Genomic DNA, 17,983 nt, shown 5'->3' on the forward strand with positions numbered 1-17,983 from the left:
AACCTCAAACAGCAGTTCTGTCCCTGAAATCTGGGTAGTAGCATCATGGCCAATGAAACTAGAGAAGGAGTCCCATCCTCTACAACTGAGGTTAGTGCCAGTGCCTTCGGATCCACGGTGAAGTGGCGGTGGCAGTATAGATCTCTACGCTGTATTTTAGAGTCCCAGAAGTCCCCAGACCTTTATTCATGCTATCCTGTGTCTATCCCGTTTAAGCCGAGAGAACAGAATGCTACAGTCCACTTCTAGAGCGTATTGTCCTTGGACTAATGGCCTCTACCAGGCTCTGCTTCTCAAATGTTCTATCATGGTTTTCCAACACTACCGCAGGGGACCGAGACTTTAACCCAAGAACATCTGGAGCTCACGCATTGCAATGGCAGCTTGAACACAGTAGAGTCCAGCAGGAAAGGAGAGCCAGGCAGAACAGCAGGTGTTAGGAGGCTACAGGCCATGTTTGCTGCATGTACCACAGTCTGTCATCTTGTTCAGCCTACCTCCATCGTGGCCGCGTGGCAGTATTTCTTAGCTGGTTGAAAAACTGAAGTCAAGAACTGTATCAACACTTGGCATACCTTATCACTCATATTCAAAAGAGAACAACAACAAACAACAACAAAAACAGGGCAATTTTAGTCAACAAACATTATCGATCTCAAAAACAAATTTTCTCCCTGGGAAGTTTTGCACTTTACATTTGATGGTAACAAATATGGTTGCTCTATTAGCAGCCTCTTCATACGATGGAGCAGGACCATGGGAATTTATAAATAATACCGCCTTTCCAGGCCCTTTCTAAGTAATTTAGATCTATGAACTAATTTATTCATTTTGCGTATATGTGTTCATGTGTTTGCCCATGTGTGTGTGGGGGGGATGTGCACCAGTGTGTCAAAAGTCAACCCTATAAGGAAAGGATTTTTGTGTGTACATTTGTTTGTGTTGTTTACCACTTTTAAGTTTGGTGACCAAACAATGCACCAAAATAGTAGCTATTTTTCTATTGTACAGAATTCAGTCTCTGTGTCTATCTTTTGTCTGAATATTTTATCTTTATCCTGCATTTCCTGAGCCTGTTATTTATTATTATTATTATTATTATTATTATTATTATTATTGTGTGTGTGCACACTTGCACTTGCACGAGTGTGCGCTTGCACACACATACCGCACACATGCACGCACGCACGCACGTGATGCCACCAGGAGAAGAAACACGCTATGGAGGTCAGAGGATAACCTGGGAGACCCAGTTCTCTCTTCTTGACTTTGGTGGCTTCTGAAGACTGAAGTCAGGTTGCCAGATCAGCACAGCAAGTGCCTTTCCTCGTTGAGCCATTTGGCCTGCAACTCTGAGCCTAATTTTCACTCATTTGGTTTTATTCTTGTAGGCCACTTCAAATTTCTGTGGAACATTATGGTAGTTGAATAAATAAATACTAATGAACTGTTAAATTTCAAAGTATAAGCATAAAAGTTTCACATACGCTTTGGATCTAGACACACTCCACCTGTCCCCCTAACTGGTGTCCCCTTTGCCCTGAGCCCTTTTGCATGGACCGTGCCATTTTTGCCAAGATACGGCTTCCCCTTTGTGTGTAGCTCACTTTCCACTGGTCTCATTAGTTTCTGAATAGACACTTGAGACCATGTCAGCTCTATTCTCCCCCATATCTATGACAGCCGGGGGAAGGAGGAGCTCTGGGAAAGGGACCTGGGGGTAACTCCTTTCTTTGGAATGATGTATCAGTGGCCTCTGCTCCAACAATTAATGGCACTGCCCAGCTACCCTTCTGGAAGCTGTAGCATCTGCACTACTGGACGTGAACTTGTACAAAGAGTTCTTTGGGTCTTAATTTGAAATTGAGTGTTGGGTCAGCCTTGAAGCTCAGTAATACCACTCACTGATGGGGAAGTATTCTGTACATATGTTTCTCTTATTGGTTAATGAATAAAGCAGTGTTTGGCCAGGCAGGAAGGACAGGTGGGGCTACCGGAGCAGGAGAATTCTGGGACGTGTAGGCGGGGAGGAGTCATCATGTGAGCCAGGGAAGAAAGGATTCGAGTGAGGCATCTCTCCAGTGAGAGAAGTCCATGTAGAAATACTTAGATTAATAGAAATGGGTTAATGTTTAAGACAGAACTGGCCAATAAGAAGACCAAGTCACCAGCCAACAGTTTCATAATTAATATAGTGTCTGTGTGTTTATTTGGGGCTAACGCGGCTGAGGGACCAGGCTGACTGGAAAGAGTACTCGTTACATGCCCCTGTCTTTCTCTGACCTTTCTCCCGCTTTTCTTTCCAGACAGTTCTGGTACATACACCAGAGACAACTCGTCTTAGGTATTTTGCCGAGTTGCTGCTTGAGAGAGGCAAACCACTAATGCTAGTTGGAAATGCAGGAGTGGGGAAAACAGTGTTTTTGAGCGATACCCTGGCAAGCCTCTCTAAGGACTACATAGTGTCCCGTGTGCCTTTCAACTACTACACAACATCAGCAGCACTACAGAGTAAGTGCCCCTCCTCTGGCTGCACAGGAAGGATGCTTTGATGTGGCCTACACAGCTGCTTTACTCCTCACCATCTCTGGTAAACAGACTTTAACTGTTGCTGTGAATTAGTTTGAGACAAAGTATCACCATCTATCCCAGGCTTTCCTGGGATTCAATGCTCCTGCCTCAGCCTCCTGTGTGCTGGGATGATAAGCATATGTCCCCATGCATGCATAATTTTGGCCTTTACCTTCCCTCTCAGCCTTGCTGGGGTTATTACTTTGTGAACCAGCAAAAAAAAAAAAAAAAAAAAAAAAAAATTACATTCATAGTGATAATTATGTCGCCTCTAAACCATCTAATTCCCTGTACTTAATTCATGGAATTGGGTAATACAAGGGTGTTAAAAGGTGGGGGTTTACTTCTGGTTACTCTTTCAAGTAAGGAATTAATTCCAGAGACACTCAAAGTATGTGACTTGGCATACCCAACTTTGAGTTATTGAATTTCCCCATTATAATTATTGAGTGTGGGTAGGTGGTGCTTATGTAGAAGACAGAGAATGACTTCTACCTCGTAGGACCCAGGGACTGAATTCAATTCATAAGGCTTGGCAGCAAGTGCCATTACCTTCTGGGCCATCTCAGTAGCCTTGTCAATTTAGAGGTGTGTGTGTGTGTGTGTGTGTGTGTGTGTGTGTGAAATGCTGAGCTATTGGACAAATGTATTTAACCAACACAGGCTTTACATCCTGAGAGTCACATGGGCAGCTGGTAACCAGTGACCATGTTGCTGTCCAGCACAAGGAGAGGGACAGCAGGCACTGAGGTCTCAGTTGCTGATTGAAACTGTTGGGTTGCTCTGAATGTGTATTCCTGGGATGAATATGTGCATTCCTGTGTGATTTCCATGTCTGCATTGATGGAGGCAAGTAATGATCTTCCTTTCCCTCCAACTTTAGCAGTCAACAGCGGATATTCTATGAGCTCTTCCTTCAGTCAGTTCGTCTTGTTTTTATGAATGAAATAATTAGAAGGCTGGTGGATTCTGCTTTGTTTCTTTAGCAAGTGTGTATGGTTTCTCTGCTTGTTCCTAGGCATTGTATGAGGAATGGCTTCTGTTCAGAAGTGCTAAGGAAAGGATTCCTTATGAGTTTAGCATGGGAGATTAGGCCATTGCCTATCAGTTAAACAAGAGATATAACAAGATAAGATATACCTACTTCCCAAGAGGGAGAAGCAGGGATAAGGCTGAGAGGTGTTTATCAAATGAGGATAGGGAAGAGCTACCGTTGTCAGTGAGCTCCAAAAGAGAGTTTCAAGCATATGACACAGGTGATGTCCAGGCAGAAAAGACTTAGGATGGAAGGACCAGCTTCAGCGGAGAACGATGGACAACTGGACAACACAGTGAGCTGAAAAAAGACGGGCATGGCAGTTAAGGAGAAGATGGGGAGGCTGGAGTCAGAGCTGTGCTGTAGACAGGGAGATCAGCTGTCCAATTCAGGGATGGATGAGTAGGTCTCCAGAGAGGGAGAGTTGGAGTGACCTCAGGAAACAGGCGAGGGAGATGGGCAGGGACTGGTTGCAGACAGCAGCAGCCAGAGACTCGTCCAGAAAACATGACATAAACAAATCGCCATGACAGGGGAAGAAGAATTTGGGGAGGGCAGAAATTTTTACGTTCCACTGGCTATTTGTGATGAAATTATGCATGTGCATATTTCTAGGAATTCTTGAAAAACCTCTAGAGAAAAAAGCTGGTCGTAACTATGGTCCAAGAGGAAATAAAAAGCTGGTTTATTTCATTGATGATCTGAACATGCCCGAAGTGGACAGCTACGGCACTGTCCAGCCTCATGCACTGCTTCGACAGCATATTGACTATGGGCACTGGTAAGCAAGCATCTGTATTCTGCTGTCCACCAAAAGCTCATTATTACAGGGGATGGCCATGCGAAGACAGAATTGTCTCAGATTGACTAATTTTCTGGGAGCATTTTCTTTATCTTCAGTTTGTAATCTTGTTTGTTTGTGTGTGTGTGTGTGTGTGTGTGTGTGTGTGTATGCATACATATTTGTACATATGTGTGTGCGTGAGGAGGCCAGAGATCTACACTAGATACCAGATCACTTTATATCTTACTTTTTGAGAGAGGGTACTTTACTGAACCTGGACCTCCCTGACACTAGACTGGCTGGATTCAGGATCCTCCTTTATCTCAACAGCTGGGAGTACAGGTACATGATGCCATGCCTGCTCTTATTTGTATACTGGTGATCTGAACTCAGGTCTCTGTGTGTGCGTGAGCGCACACGCGCGCGCGCGCGCGCGCGTGTGTGTGTGTGTGTGTGTGTGTGTGTTGGGGGCAAACACATTACTGACTGAGTCCATCTTCCCTGTTCCCCTCTTTCAATATCTTTCAATCATATTAAACAGAGCAATCTCCCTTCATATATTTGCAAGATTGGATTGAAAAGTGGTCAAGAAACATAGCGACTGTGTGGAAATTAAGTCACACTAAGTTATTGAAGGAAAGCTTCGCTTTACCCTATAAGGATGTGAACGTTTGATCATATCTGGACACTCTAGTTTGCTATCTGTGACAGGAAACACAGGGTGAGGGAGTCCCAGCCCAACCCACCAACCCTTGCTGGGAAGGACAGCGGTTTCTACCCATGTTAAGAGCCACGTGAAAAATCAATGAGCAGTAATAGTTTGTATTGATTCGGCTTCTGATCTTGGCTTTGGCCTCCAACAATGTCACCTTCCGTTTTTTGGGGGGCTAAGGTTTTGATGTCCCCCGGATGTGACTGAGAAGGTCAACTTTGCTGAACAACTGTAAAGTGTCTGCGATGAAACCCTTCACACGCTGGAGGCTTGCTGTTTTGCCATCTCGTTTCTATACTTGAGGTTCTGTTCTTCTGTCCCTTAGGTATGATCGACAGAAGGTGGTGCTCAAGGAAATCCGCAGCTGCCAGTACGTGGCCTGCATGAATCCCATGGTGGGCAGCTTCACGGTCAACCCGAGGCTGCAGGTGGGTTTCATACCACTCTCCTTAGTGGCCCTCAGATGTCATATTCAAAATGTAGACCATGCTGGGTATGTTTGCACACTCTTAAAATGCCAGCTCTGGGGAGGCTGAGGCGGCTGTGTTATGAGTTCAAGGCCAACCTAAGCTACATAGTGAATTACAAGGTAGGCTGAGCTCCTTAGTGAGGCTCTCTCTTAACAAAATACAACATCTTGTTTCTTAGTGCTCATAAAGCAAGACTCCCAGCTCCACGGTTAATTGAGCATATTTGTTTCTTTCCCAAGCCATACAATATTTTTAGTTTAAATTTCACATTTATAGCAAAATGAGTTGAAAGTGTCTGTCTAGTCCCTCACCCACTCACCACCTGCTTCATTTGAACTCTCTTTAACCTCTTGCATTAGTTACATTTGATGAGGCGATGTGGACACATAATTATTAAGTAGCGCTCAGTTTCCACTGGGGTTCCCTCTTTGTCTTACATGTTTTGTAGTGTTGACAAATGTATAATGACAGTTGTCCACCATCGAAGTATCACACAGAATAGTGACTCTGCCTGAAGACCCTTCTGCTATGTGGTCAGCCTCCCCTTGCCCCTGCATCCCCTGCAACCATTAATTTTTTGAAAATCTTTTTTTTTGTTGTTGTTGTTGTTTGAGTTTTGCTATTATGGCAAGATAAATGTTACATAAAATGTATCAGCTTAACCAAGCATTCTAAATACAGTTGGGTGTGCTAAAAGCTTCCTTCAGTTATGTCACCATCTGTTTCTGTGAGACTCTCACAGGAAACTGAAACTCTATCCATTAAGCCATGACACTGGGTGCTCTCTCCTCTGGACCCTGACAGTCACCACCAGAATTTCTGTCTCTCTGACCCTGACCCTGCCTACACTATTTGTCTAAGGACTGGTATACTTCACTTAGCATGTCATGCTCAAGATCATACGTGTAGCATATTGCAGATTTTTTTTGTTTTTGAAGCCTGGGGGATGGCGCTGTTTTGTCTTACATGCTGCATTTTGCTTATCTGTTCACTCACCCGTGAACACCGGGTCACTTTCATGTGTTTTTGGGTTTTTTTTTCCCTTTTCCTAGGGAGAATAAAGCCATTTTGAACATAGGCAAACAAATATTTCTCAGAAATACGGCTTTGCATGCAGAAGTGGAATTACAGGATCAGACAGTAATTTGGTTTATAGCTTTTTTGAGGACCTGTCATTCTGTTTGTACAATGGCCATGTCACCTTTTACCCCCACCAACTGTCCACAAAGGTTCTGGTTTCTCCAAGACTTTGTCTACTCAGGATTACTACTTTGTGTCTTCATAGCAGTCTTGCTAATAGGAGCAGGGCAGTGTCAGTATACCTCTGTGTTGTATTTCTCTGGTGATTAGAGATCTGAGTATCTTTTCATGTGTTTCTTATCCATTTGTATATTTCTTTGGGGGAGTTGTTATTACAATCTTTTTGGTCATTCTTTGATCAAATGTTTTTTGCTGTTAAATTTCAAGTATCCTCTCCATATTGTGTGGATATTTAATTCTTAAGTGCCGATCACTGTATTGTCTCAATAATTTGGTCTTTTCCAGAATGCTTTGTAGTGAGAATTGTTTTGTATGTAATCTTTTTAGATTGGCTTCTTCCAGTTACCTTAGCACTTAAGTCCCTCATCTCCTTTAATCATTTGGTAGTCTATTTCTGTTTCTTTCTGAGTGACCCTTGGTTGTATGAATGGACAGAATTCATTCATTCACTGGATAAGAGACAGCTTGGTTACTTTGCTTTTACATTTTGGCAATAAGGCATTACTGTGCTATAAACATAAACAGGCAATGTATTGTGGGTGCATATAAACTTGCTAATAGTGACATCAGCCACCACTGACACTTGTAAGAAGTACAGTTTTCCGCCGGTCTTGTCCCGCCACCGCGCCAGTCCCAAATAATGCACAGAGACTCTGTATTTGATACAATGCTATTGGCCAGGTGCTAGTTTCTTATCGGCTAGCTCTGTCTTAATTATTAATCCATTTCTATGTATTTCCACGTGGTCTTACCGAGAGCGAAGGAATGGCGGTTCTGTTCTCTCCAGGCTCTCCCTCCTGACTCCTCCTTACGCCTTCCTCTTTCCTCCTTGTCTCCTAGTCCCTCCTATCTTCCTTTCCTATTGGCCAACAGTGCTTTATTCATTAACCAGTATAAGAAACATTTACAGAATGGCATCTCCCATCAGACACTCGTACAATAAAAAACATAGAAGGTGCCTTCTCACTTATCTGAGTCAACTGCATGTAAGCTAGGTGTCTCTGCTGGTCTTGTCTAGGCTCACTTTGAATGTCTGGCTGTCACTTTGAATGTATGGGGTATGGCTGTCAACTAATCTAGTATGGCATGGGCTGCAGTGGTGGTACAATATGCCTCTGTCTTCTGTATCTTTCATCCCTTAGCAGACTTTAAAAGCTCATGGAAAGGCAAAGGCTTAAGAACAAATGTGGACATCAAGCCCTTGACAGTGACTAGCATTCTGTCATCTCCAGTTCACTATAAGGATTCAAGCAGGTCACATGGCCAACCAGAGCCTGGGAAGGTGGCAGTGATCCTAAATAAACAAGAGAGCAAAAATAAATCAAGTGTTTGGATTGTTTCATGTAGTTTTTCTTGTCCTGCTAGGTCTGGCTGCTTCAGCCCCAAATGAACACACAGAACCTATATTAGTTGTAAAACTGTTGGCCAATGACTTTGGCTTCTTATTGGCCAGCTCTGTCTTAATTATTAACCTATTTCTATTAATCTAAGCATTTTCATGTGGTCTTAACTTACCAGAGAAGGGTTCAGACCTCTTACTCCTTTGTGGTCTACATGTTGACTCCTTTTGCAGGGCTCCCTCTGCCTACCTTTCCCAGGATTCTCCTCATCTCCTAGCCCCACCTGTCCTTCCTGCCTGGCCAACTAGTGTTTTATTCATCAACCGACAAGAGAAACATATATACAGAAGAACATCACCCCTCAGTTTCACTTGCATTTTCTGGTTTGGTTGTTATTGCGTTTAAATAAGGATCAGGATAAACAAATAGGCCAAATAGATGTTTATTCAGGGAGAAATAACTTACAACCTAGACAGATGAACACCAGCAAGTTCCACTGGATGCTCTCCTGTCCGAGTCCCGCCAGCAAGAGAGCATTCCCCAGCTCTTCCCCAGACCTCCTTCCACAGGTCACTTCCGCCCATGGCTCCACCCCCAATGGGCGTGGTCAGAAGGAGACAAAGTGAATATCTCACTACAGGTTGTACCTCTATTTTGTACTAATTGTTTTTCAGAGACATTTCACAGTGTTTGCATTCAACTTTCCATCGCTGGACGCACTGACAACCATCTATGGTCAGATCTTCAGCTTCCATCTCCAGCAGCAAGCATTCTGCCCATCGGTTCTCAGGGCTGGCCCCTCTTTGATCCAGGCAACAATAGCATTCCATCAGATGATGGCAGAGAGCTTTGCGCCCACAGCTATCAAATTCCACTACATTTTTAATCTGAGAGACCTATCAAATATCTTCCAGGTACCTCAACTGGCAAGTTAGCTTCTTGCATATCAGTGTAATTTTTGCATTCATTTATAGAACTGTTTCAGTTTTACACTACACTTTATTTCATGTATGTTTCTCTTCCTTTACCCATATACATCTCCGTGAAGTAGAATGGCAAGCTTTATGCCCTTCTCATCAATGAGAGGGTGGTTCCCTTCAGGTTATGCAATATCTGTACCGATATAGTAAGGTACCTGAGACTTGGTAATTCATAAGCAATGAGAATTTATTGCTCCTGGCACTGAGAAGGCTACAGTTGAGGTGCCAGCAAATTTCAGTGTCTGTTAACAGCCTGGTCTCTGTTTTCAGGGCGGTGCTTTGAACGTGGCATCTATTCACAGCAGAAAGAATTAAAATGGCAAATACCTAGCACTGTTTATGTGAGGTCTCCTCTCCATTATTAATAGCTAACACAGGTCCTACCTCTCCATGCTGTCACATCAGCAATTAAGTACTTTTCCATCTGTGTGTGTGTGTTTGTACATGTGCGTGTATGTGTGTGTGTATGTGGGAAGGGGTATGTTCTGTGCATGCTTGTGGAGGTCAGATGAGAACTTTATGGAGTTGGTTCTTCCCTTCAGCTTTCACGTGAGTACTTCTGGGGTTGAATCTGGATCCTCAGGCAAACCCACCGACCTGTCTCATTGGCCCTACAATTAAGTTTCAATACATAAATTTGGGGGAGACGTACAGATTGTGGCCAATGGTGAATCAGCAATAGCAATAAAGGTAGAAATTTGAACTTTGTAAATTAGGAGCTTATTATTTTAAATACCAAATAAGAGCAATTGGTCATGTTTTTTTTTTTTATTTTGTAGAACATCAGTGTGTCATTTTAAACATATATTAAAATATGAAATTTTAAATTACAGATCATTTGGCTTGATGCTGAAAATTATCTTGATTGCATAGTGTATTAGGGACAGACACAGAGACCATTATCCCTTTCAGAGGCATTGCCCCTAATGATTTGAAGTGGGGTTAGGAGGCATGTGAGATTCAAACTGTAACAGGTAGTAAACGGGCAGTGTTCACTATTGATTATATTGAGGGAATTGAAAGGTCTTGAATTGCTGAGTAGGACATGGTATGGTCTACTACTAGGACAACCTAGGGAGTTGTCCAAGATTCACAGGACCATTCCACAGATGCCTCAGAACCCCACCACAGCATCAGACAATAGTGTGGTAACAACACGGGCCATTTGCTTTCATACCCGGATTTCTAGCACCTGCCAGAAGGACTCTGCTTTGTATAGTCCTGTTAAAAGCAAGTCTTCCTCTTAGCAGGAAAGGAAAACAGGGATGTGGTCCTGCCCGTTTAGACTCTCTCCAGGTCCAGGCTGCCTGCTTAGCCTTCAGTTCCCAGGGATGGTGGCCTTGCCTGCTTAGCCTTCAAGCCCATGCTGCCCGGCACATCCAATACCTGCAAACACTGTCAGCCTCTCACAGCTCAGTTCTCTACAGTGTCTTCTGTGCTGCCATGTATGGAGAGCAAGCTGGCTGTCCAAGAGGCTGGAATCACCTGTGCTCAGCACAGGAATTCACAGGGAATGAGTCTGTGCTAGTCCTGCATCTGCCTTCCACTGGAGGACTATCCACATTGATGAGGGAGCTGTAGAGCTGTCTCAGCAGTTAAGAGCATTTGTGGCTCCTGCAGAGGTCCCAGGTTCGGTTCCTGGCACTAACATGGCTCACAGTTATCTGTAACTCCAGTTCCAAAGATCTAGCTCCCTCTTCTTTTCCCCTGGGGTATTGCTCATATGCAGTACACATCCATGCATATAGAATAATAATAATTTCTCTAAGAAATGTGTATGATGAGGGAGAAAGAAGAGATAACTCCGCAGTCGCGAGCTGGGCCCTTCTAGAGGACACAGGTTCGATTCCCAGAACCCACACGGTGGCTCACAACCATCTATAACTCCAGTCCCAGGGAATCTGATGTCATCTTCTGGCCTCCAAGGGCACCAGGCACTCATGTAGTGCACAGACATACATGTAGTTAAAACATCCATACACACTTTTTAAAAATGGGCATGACACTTGAATTTCTATAGCACCTCTTACTGGAAAGTGAAATGAGTTTTATTTGCACATGTACCCACCACTCCTGTTTGTTTCTATCAAGTTTCTTGAAAGAAATTCAGAGTAGAATTAAAAGCTAAAAGTGTTTATTTTACATGGCACCGTCTTCTGAATTAAAGGTGTGTTCCCCATTCCTATCCTACAGGGGATTTTGTTTGCTTCTCCTGAGTGTTTAAAATGCCCAGAAGACTTAATACGCCTGTGGCTTCATGAATCATCCCGTGTTTACGGTGACAAACTGATAGACACAAATGATTGTGACTTGTTCCAGAGGAAAACGCTGGAAGCTGCCCACAAGTACTTTAAAGTAAGTGAGTGAAGGTGACCAAAGGTGATCATCACTTGTTCACTGGGCTCTGGCTGGTATGAGGCCAGGGTTAGGGATGGTTGCAGACAAGCACGCATACTTACTTCTCTTTCCCATGATATCTGAGATTCACAGATGCTCTGGGTCTGAAGTAAGGGACATTGTCCTCTCTGCTAGTACACAGACCTGGCACAAGTAGGTCTCTTGGATAGGTCTCTGCCCAGGTGACTCTGCCGTGGTTCTCATGCTACAGTTTGTCCTTCCTTCTCCTGCAGGGTGTGGACGATAGTGTGCTTCTGCAACAGCCCCTTATTTATTGCCACTTTGCCAGTGGTGAGGAAGACCCTTGTTACATGCCAGTGAAGGGCTGGGAAGGGCTGAAGGCAGTTCTTGGAGAAATGGTAGACAACTACAATGAGCTCCACTCTGCAATGCACCTGGTGCTGTTTGAAGATGCCATGCAACACGTGTAAGTTAATTGGTCACAGTGGCTATCCTTTCTCAATTGTTCTTATAGCACCAAAATACTTGTCACTGTTAATTATGTCACATCTTGACTGCATACATGGAGGCAAACTATTTACTAAAGGGCTACAGATCCATCCAAAAATGTTTAATTTCACTGCAGCCCCATCAAAGAAGGGCACTAAGAAAGAGGAACAGAAATGACTTGTGGGATTTGTGGGTAGGACTTAACCTGACCTTCATGGATTAAGTAGGCTATGCTGAGTACTTAATGCATTCTAGGAAACAACTTGGCCAGTTCCTTTGGTGTCTCATAGAAGTTAGTAAGAACAGAAAAGTGGGCATATCTTCTTAAAAGAAAATTAGAGGAAGTTGCTTGTCTTAGGGAAGACCTTGACCGTCAAGGCTCACATCCCACTCTGGGCACCTCCGCCCAACAGCTTGTCCAGTGAGTATGCAAATGCTCCAAGTGAACATCTACCAGGGCATGAACAAATGAGCAAGAAAAGTGTCCCAAGGATAACGTTACACCAAGAAGTACCAACAGGTGGATGGAGGAAGAAGATGCAGATTGAGAATGCAATACCTCATCCAGAAATGCCTGGGACCAGAAGGGTTTTGTGCATTTTTAGTATACCTGAGATTTGACTGTATAATCTATCTCCTGGACTCATAAAATGTTTTAGGTTTTAGAGCAGTTAAGATTTGGGGGTAAAGGATGTTCAACCTGTATTGAATTTCTAAAGAGGATCTAGGTGTCTGCAGCAGGAAGAGGTGTCATTTAAGCTGAGACATATATGGTTAGGGCAACTAATTACATAAAGATTTGGGAGAAGCACGTTGCAGAAAGTCATTTGTGTCCCTGAACCATGCAAGAATGCTCAAATAACAGAGTTAAAGATCAGGGTAACTGTAGCACAAGTAACATAGGCTAAAAACAGGACAAACAAAATATGAGGCTGGGAAGGCATAAATAGGTCTTATGTCCACAGAACATCTTCTTATAATGAAGACGAAGAGCCTTGAGGACAGGTAGTCGAGTGAGCTATAGAGCACAGGAATTAACTGCTCATCTTAACAGTTTCCCTTACCACCAAGTAGGAAGCCAATTGCACCTTTACAGCCAATGCAGCTCTCGCTGCCCAAGCCACCCTTATCCTCCCAGGCCTTTCTATTAAGTGACAATGGCTAAGGGTTAAAATTTAAAACATAAATAAATAAATAATAAAAATGAGAAATAAGTGAATCTGAATGGGGGAACAATAGGAAATTTTTAGAAGAGTTATTGTAAAATGTTTAGCTCTGGGGCTAAAGGAAAAAGGTAGGTGCCAGCCCACCATTGATACCTTCTCAGCGATCCCTTGATTACACACACCAGGGGAGCTTAGGTGGAAGCCAGGGAAGTATTGGGCACACGGTTCCCTGTGACATTAAACCATAACGTTAGCTGACAGCACATGGGACCAGGTAAACCAACCCCTCCAACCCTGAGGGAAAACCTTTTCCACATGGGAAGATTACGTTCAGTATGGGGTTCTCCGTGGCCCAAACCACAAGGTGTTGTAAGAGTAAAGCTAATTGACTCAGCATGAGGGATGACTTAAGGGAGGGTCCTTGACCTTTGAAGAAAGGGACATTGTCACATCGTCACGTAGTGAATCCTGTTAGATAAAAATCCTGGAAGCATGCCTTAAGATGCAACCAAAGTGAACTTTGAACTTGCACCTTTCCCAAGGTTATTTTGTTCGTGTGGTCAATCACATGATATAAAATCTAATGGAATCACCAGGCTTGTGACAGTAGCCTGTCCTCTCGGTTACTGGAGACTTGAAGTGATGTCACACACTGGCGCTGGTGTAAATGAATACAGTTCCATTTTCTAAAAACAAGAGTGATCTGGACCATCCAGGGCTGGGATTTGTTTCAGAAAAGCAAACACAATAACATCCAGCTTCTGCAGTTGAATGTCTACATGCTTTATATTTTGTGGGTAGTGTTTTAATCTATATAACTCATATATGAGTCATTTCCTTTTTTAATATTTTTTAAATTTCTATTTTTATTTTACATATCGATCCCAGTTCCCTCTCCCTGCATCTTTCCCTCTCTCCCCCCTCACATGTACCCAGACCACCCTCCCTTCCCACCCCACCCCCCCTCCACATGTAGAATGATGCCATCCAGGAGGGGTCATCTAAATCTGTCAAGTCATTTGCAGTAGGGACTAGGGCTTCTCTCCTGTCTCTAGGTTAAGGGAGTATTCCTCCATGGGAGATGTGTCCACAAGGTTCTTTTGTGCACCAGGGATACATCCTGGTTCCACTGTCTGAGGTGCCTTAGACTGCTCAATCCTTCTGGCTGAGACCCATATTCAGGGGGGCCTGAGTCAGTCCCATGCTGGATTCCCAGCTATCAGTCTGGGGGCCCGTTAGCTCCTCTTTGATCAGGTCAGCTGTCTCTATGTGTTTCTGCAACCTGGTCTTGTCCTCTCTCTGCATCTGGATTCCAGTACAGCTCAGTGTTTAGTTGTGGGTGTTTGCTTCTGTTTCCAACAGGCATTAGATGAGGGTTCCATGATGGTGGATAAGTTAGTTGTTAATCTCATTATCAGAGAAGGGAAGGGCATTTATGGTAGCCTTTCCACTGTTGTTCACATTGTTAGTTGGAGTCAGTCTTATAGGTCTCTAGACATTTCTTTAGGTTCAGTTTTCTCTTCAAACATAAAATGGCTCCCTCTTTTATGTTCTCTCTCTCTCTCTCTCTCTCATCATGTATTCCTTTTCTGACTCAATCTTCCTAGTCCCATGTGCTTTCCTCTCCTCCCCTCTCTTTCTCCTACTTCTCTCTCCATTCACTGCCCTCCCCACTTCCCCTGTGCTCTGGGGGACTTGACCCTTCCCCTTCTGTGAGGGACTTTATATGAATCTCTTAGAATACACCTTGTATCCTAGTTCCTATGGTGGTGTGAATTATAGGCTGGTGATCCTTTGCTCTTGGTCTAAAATCCATATATGAGCGAGTACATACCATGTTCCTCTTTTTGTAACTGGGTTACCTCATTCAGGATGGTTTCTTCAAGTGCCATCCACTTGCCTGTGAATTTCAAGATTCCATTATTTTTTTTTTAATCCATTCTTCAGTTGAGGGGCATCTAGGTTGCTTCCAGGTTCTCGCTATTACAAATAATGCTGCTATGAACATAGTTGAGCACATGTCTTTGTTGCATGGATGTGGATCATTTGGGTATATGCCTAAGAGGGGGATTGCCAGGTCCCATGGTAAACAAATTTCCATTTTCTTGAGGAACCACCAAAATACAGTCTCCAAAATGGCTGTATGAGTTTGCACTCCCACCAGCAGTGGAAGGGTGATAGTTACCCTTTCTCCACATCCTCTCCAACATAAGTCATCATTGGTGTTTCTAATTTTAGCCATTCTGGCAGGAGTAAGATGGTATCTCAGAGTTGTTTGATTTGCATTTCCCTGATAGGTAAGGATGTTGAGCACTTTAAGTGTCTTTCAGCCTTTTTTATTTCCTCTATTGAGAATTCTTTCCTCAATTCTGTACACCATTTTTAATAGGGTTATTTGGTGTTTTGTTGACTAGTTTCTTGAGTTCTTTGTATATTTTGGAGATCAACCCTCTGTCAGATGTAGGATTGGTGAAAATCTTTTCCCAGTCTGTGGGCTGCCATTTGGTCTTGTCAACTGTGTCCTTTGCCCTCTAAGTTTGAGGAGGTCCAATTTATTAATTGTCAAGCTCAGTGTCTGTGCTATTGGAGTTACATTCAGGAAGCAGTCTCCTATACCAATTTGTTCAAGGGTACCTCCTACTTTCTCTTCTAAGAGGTTCAGTGTGGCTGGATTTATGGTCAGGACTTTGATCCATTTGAGTTTTGTGCATGATGATAGACATGGGTCTATCTGCAGTCTTCTACACACCATCATCCAATTGTGCTAGCTCCATTTGTTGAAGATGCTTTCCTTCCCCCATTGTATACTTTTAGCTGTTTTGTCAAAAATCAGGTGTTCGTAAGTGTGTGGGTTAATATCAGGATTTTCAATTTGATTTCATTGTTCTACCTGTCTATTTTTGCGCCAATACGAAGCTGTTTCAGAACTATAGCTCTATAGTAGAGCTTAAAGTCAGTAATGGTGATGCCTCCTGAAGTTCCTTTATTGTATAGGGTTGTTTTGGCTATCCTGGGTCTTTTGTTTTTCCATATAAAGTTGATTATTATCCTTTCAAGGTCTGTAAAGAATTGTGGTGGGGTTTTGATGGGGATTGCATTGAATCTGTAGATTGCTTTTGGCAAGATTGCCATTTTTACTATGTTTATCCTACCTATCCAACAGCATGGGAGATCTTTCCATTTTCTAGTATCTTCTTTAATTTCTTTCTTTAAGCCACAAAGTTCTTATTATGTAGGCCTTTCACTTGTTTGGTAAGCATTACCTCAAGATACTTTATGTTGCTTGTGGCTATTGTAAAGGATGCTGTTTCTCTGATTTCTTTCTCTGTCTCTTTGTCATCTGAATAAAGTAGGGCTACTGATTTTTTTTGAGTTTATCTTGTATCCTGCTAGTTTGCTGAAGGTGTTTATCAGCTATAGGAGTTCCCTGGTAGAGTTTTTTGGGTATCTTATGTAAACTATCATATCATCTGCAAATACAGAATGTTTGACTTCTGCCTTTCCAATTAGGATCCCCTTGATCTCCTTTTGTTGTCTTATAGCCTTAGCTAGAACTTCCAGTACAATATTGAAGAGATATGGAGAGAGAGGGCAGCCTTGTCTTGTTCCTGATTTTAGAGTAATCACCTTAAGCTTCTCTCCATTCAGTTTGATGTTGGCTGTTGGTTTACTATATATTGCTCTTATTATATTTAGGTATGTCCATGTTATCCCTGATCTCTCCAAGACCTTTATCATGAAAGGGTTTTGAATTTTGTCAAAGGCTTTTTCAGCATCTAGGGAGATGATCACATGATTTTTCTTTTTCAGTTTGTTTATATGGTGTATCACATTGATAGATTTTTGTATGTTAAACCATCCCTGCAACCCAGGGATGAAGCCTACTTGGTCATGGTGGATGATTTCTCTGATGTATTCTTGGATTCGGTTTGCCAGTATTTTATTGAGTATTTTTGAATCAATATTCATCAAGGATATTGGTCTGTAGTTTTCTTTCTTAGTTTTGTCTTTGTGTGGCTTGGGTACCAAGGTGATTGTAGCCTCATAAAAAGAGTTTGGTGATGAAACTTCTGTTTCTCTTGTGTGGAACAATCGGAGGAGTATTGGTATTAGCTCTTCCTTGAATTTCTGGTAGAATTCTGCACTGAAGCCATCTGGCCCTGGGCTGTTTTTGGTTGGAAGTCTTTCAATGACTGCTTCTGTTTCATTGGGGGTTGTAGGTCTATTTAAGTTGTCTGAGTGATAGTTATCCAGAAATTTGTCCATTTCCTTTGAATTTTCATATTTTGTGGAGTACAGGTTTTCAAAGTATGACCTGAAAATTGTCTGAATTTCCTCTGTGTCTATTGTTATGTCCCCCTTTTTGTCTCTGATTTTGTTAATTTGCATGTTCTCTCTCTCTCTCTCTCTCTCTCTCTCTCTCTCTCTCTCTCTCTCTCTCTCTCTCTCTCTCTCTCTGCTTTTTCATTAGTTTGGATAAAGGTTTGTCTATCTTGTTGATTTCCTCGAAAAGCCAACTCTTTGTTGCATTAATTTTTTTTGTATTGTTTTCCTGGTTTCTATTTTATTGATTTCAGCCCTCAAATTGATTGTTTCCTGGTGTCTACTCCTCTAGGGTGAGTTTGCTTCTTTTTGTTCTAAGGCTTTCAGTTGTACTATTAATTCTCTAATGTGACTATCCTCATATGGGCACTTAGTGCAATGAACTTCCCTCATAACACTGCTTTCAAGGTGTCCCATAAGTTCACGTATGTTGTGGCCTCATCTCATTGAATTTTAAGAAATCCTTAATTTCTTTCTTTATTTCTTCTGTGACC

The 17,983-nt window shown here is 42.7% G+C and overlaps 1 protein-coding gene across 1 annotated transcript in view; it reads left to right on the forward strand.

Annotated features, from left to right (window-relative positions):
- Window positions 1–17,983, forward strand: part of Dnah11 (dynein axonemal heavy chain 11) — a 294,048-nt gene that overhangs the window by 146,715 nt on the left and 129,350 nt on the right. The window contains exons 46-51 of the mRNA XM_051177827.1: window positions 2,307–2,511; window positions 4,223–4,388; window positions 5,429–5,531; window positions 8,848–9,087; window positions 11,347–11,508; window positions 11,784–11,977. Of these exons, the coding sequence (XP_051033784.1) occupies window positions 2,307–2,511; window positions 4,223–4,388; window positions 5,429–5,531; window positions 8,848–9,087; window positions 11,347–11,508; window positions 11,784–11,977 (1,070 nt within the window). The remainder of the gene's footprint in view (window positions 1–2,306; window positions 2,512–4,222; window positions 4,389–5,428; window positions 5,532–8,847; window positions 9,088–11,346; window positions 11,509–11,783; window positions 11,978–17,983) is intronic.

This window comes from Phodopus roborovskii, unplaced genomic scaffold, assembly GCF_943737965.1.
Source record: "Phodopus roborovskii unplaced genomic scaffold, PHOROB, whole genome shotgun sequence".
Classification (NCBI taxonomy): Eukaryota; Metazoa; Chordata; class Mammalia; order Rodentia; family Cricetidae; genus Phodopus; species Phodopus roborovskii.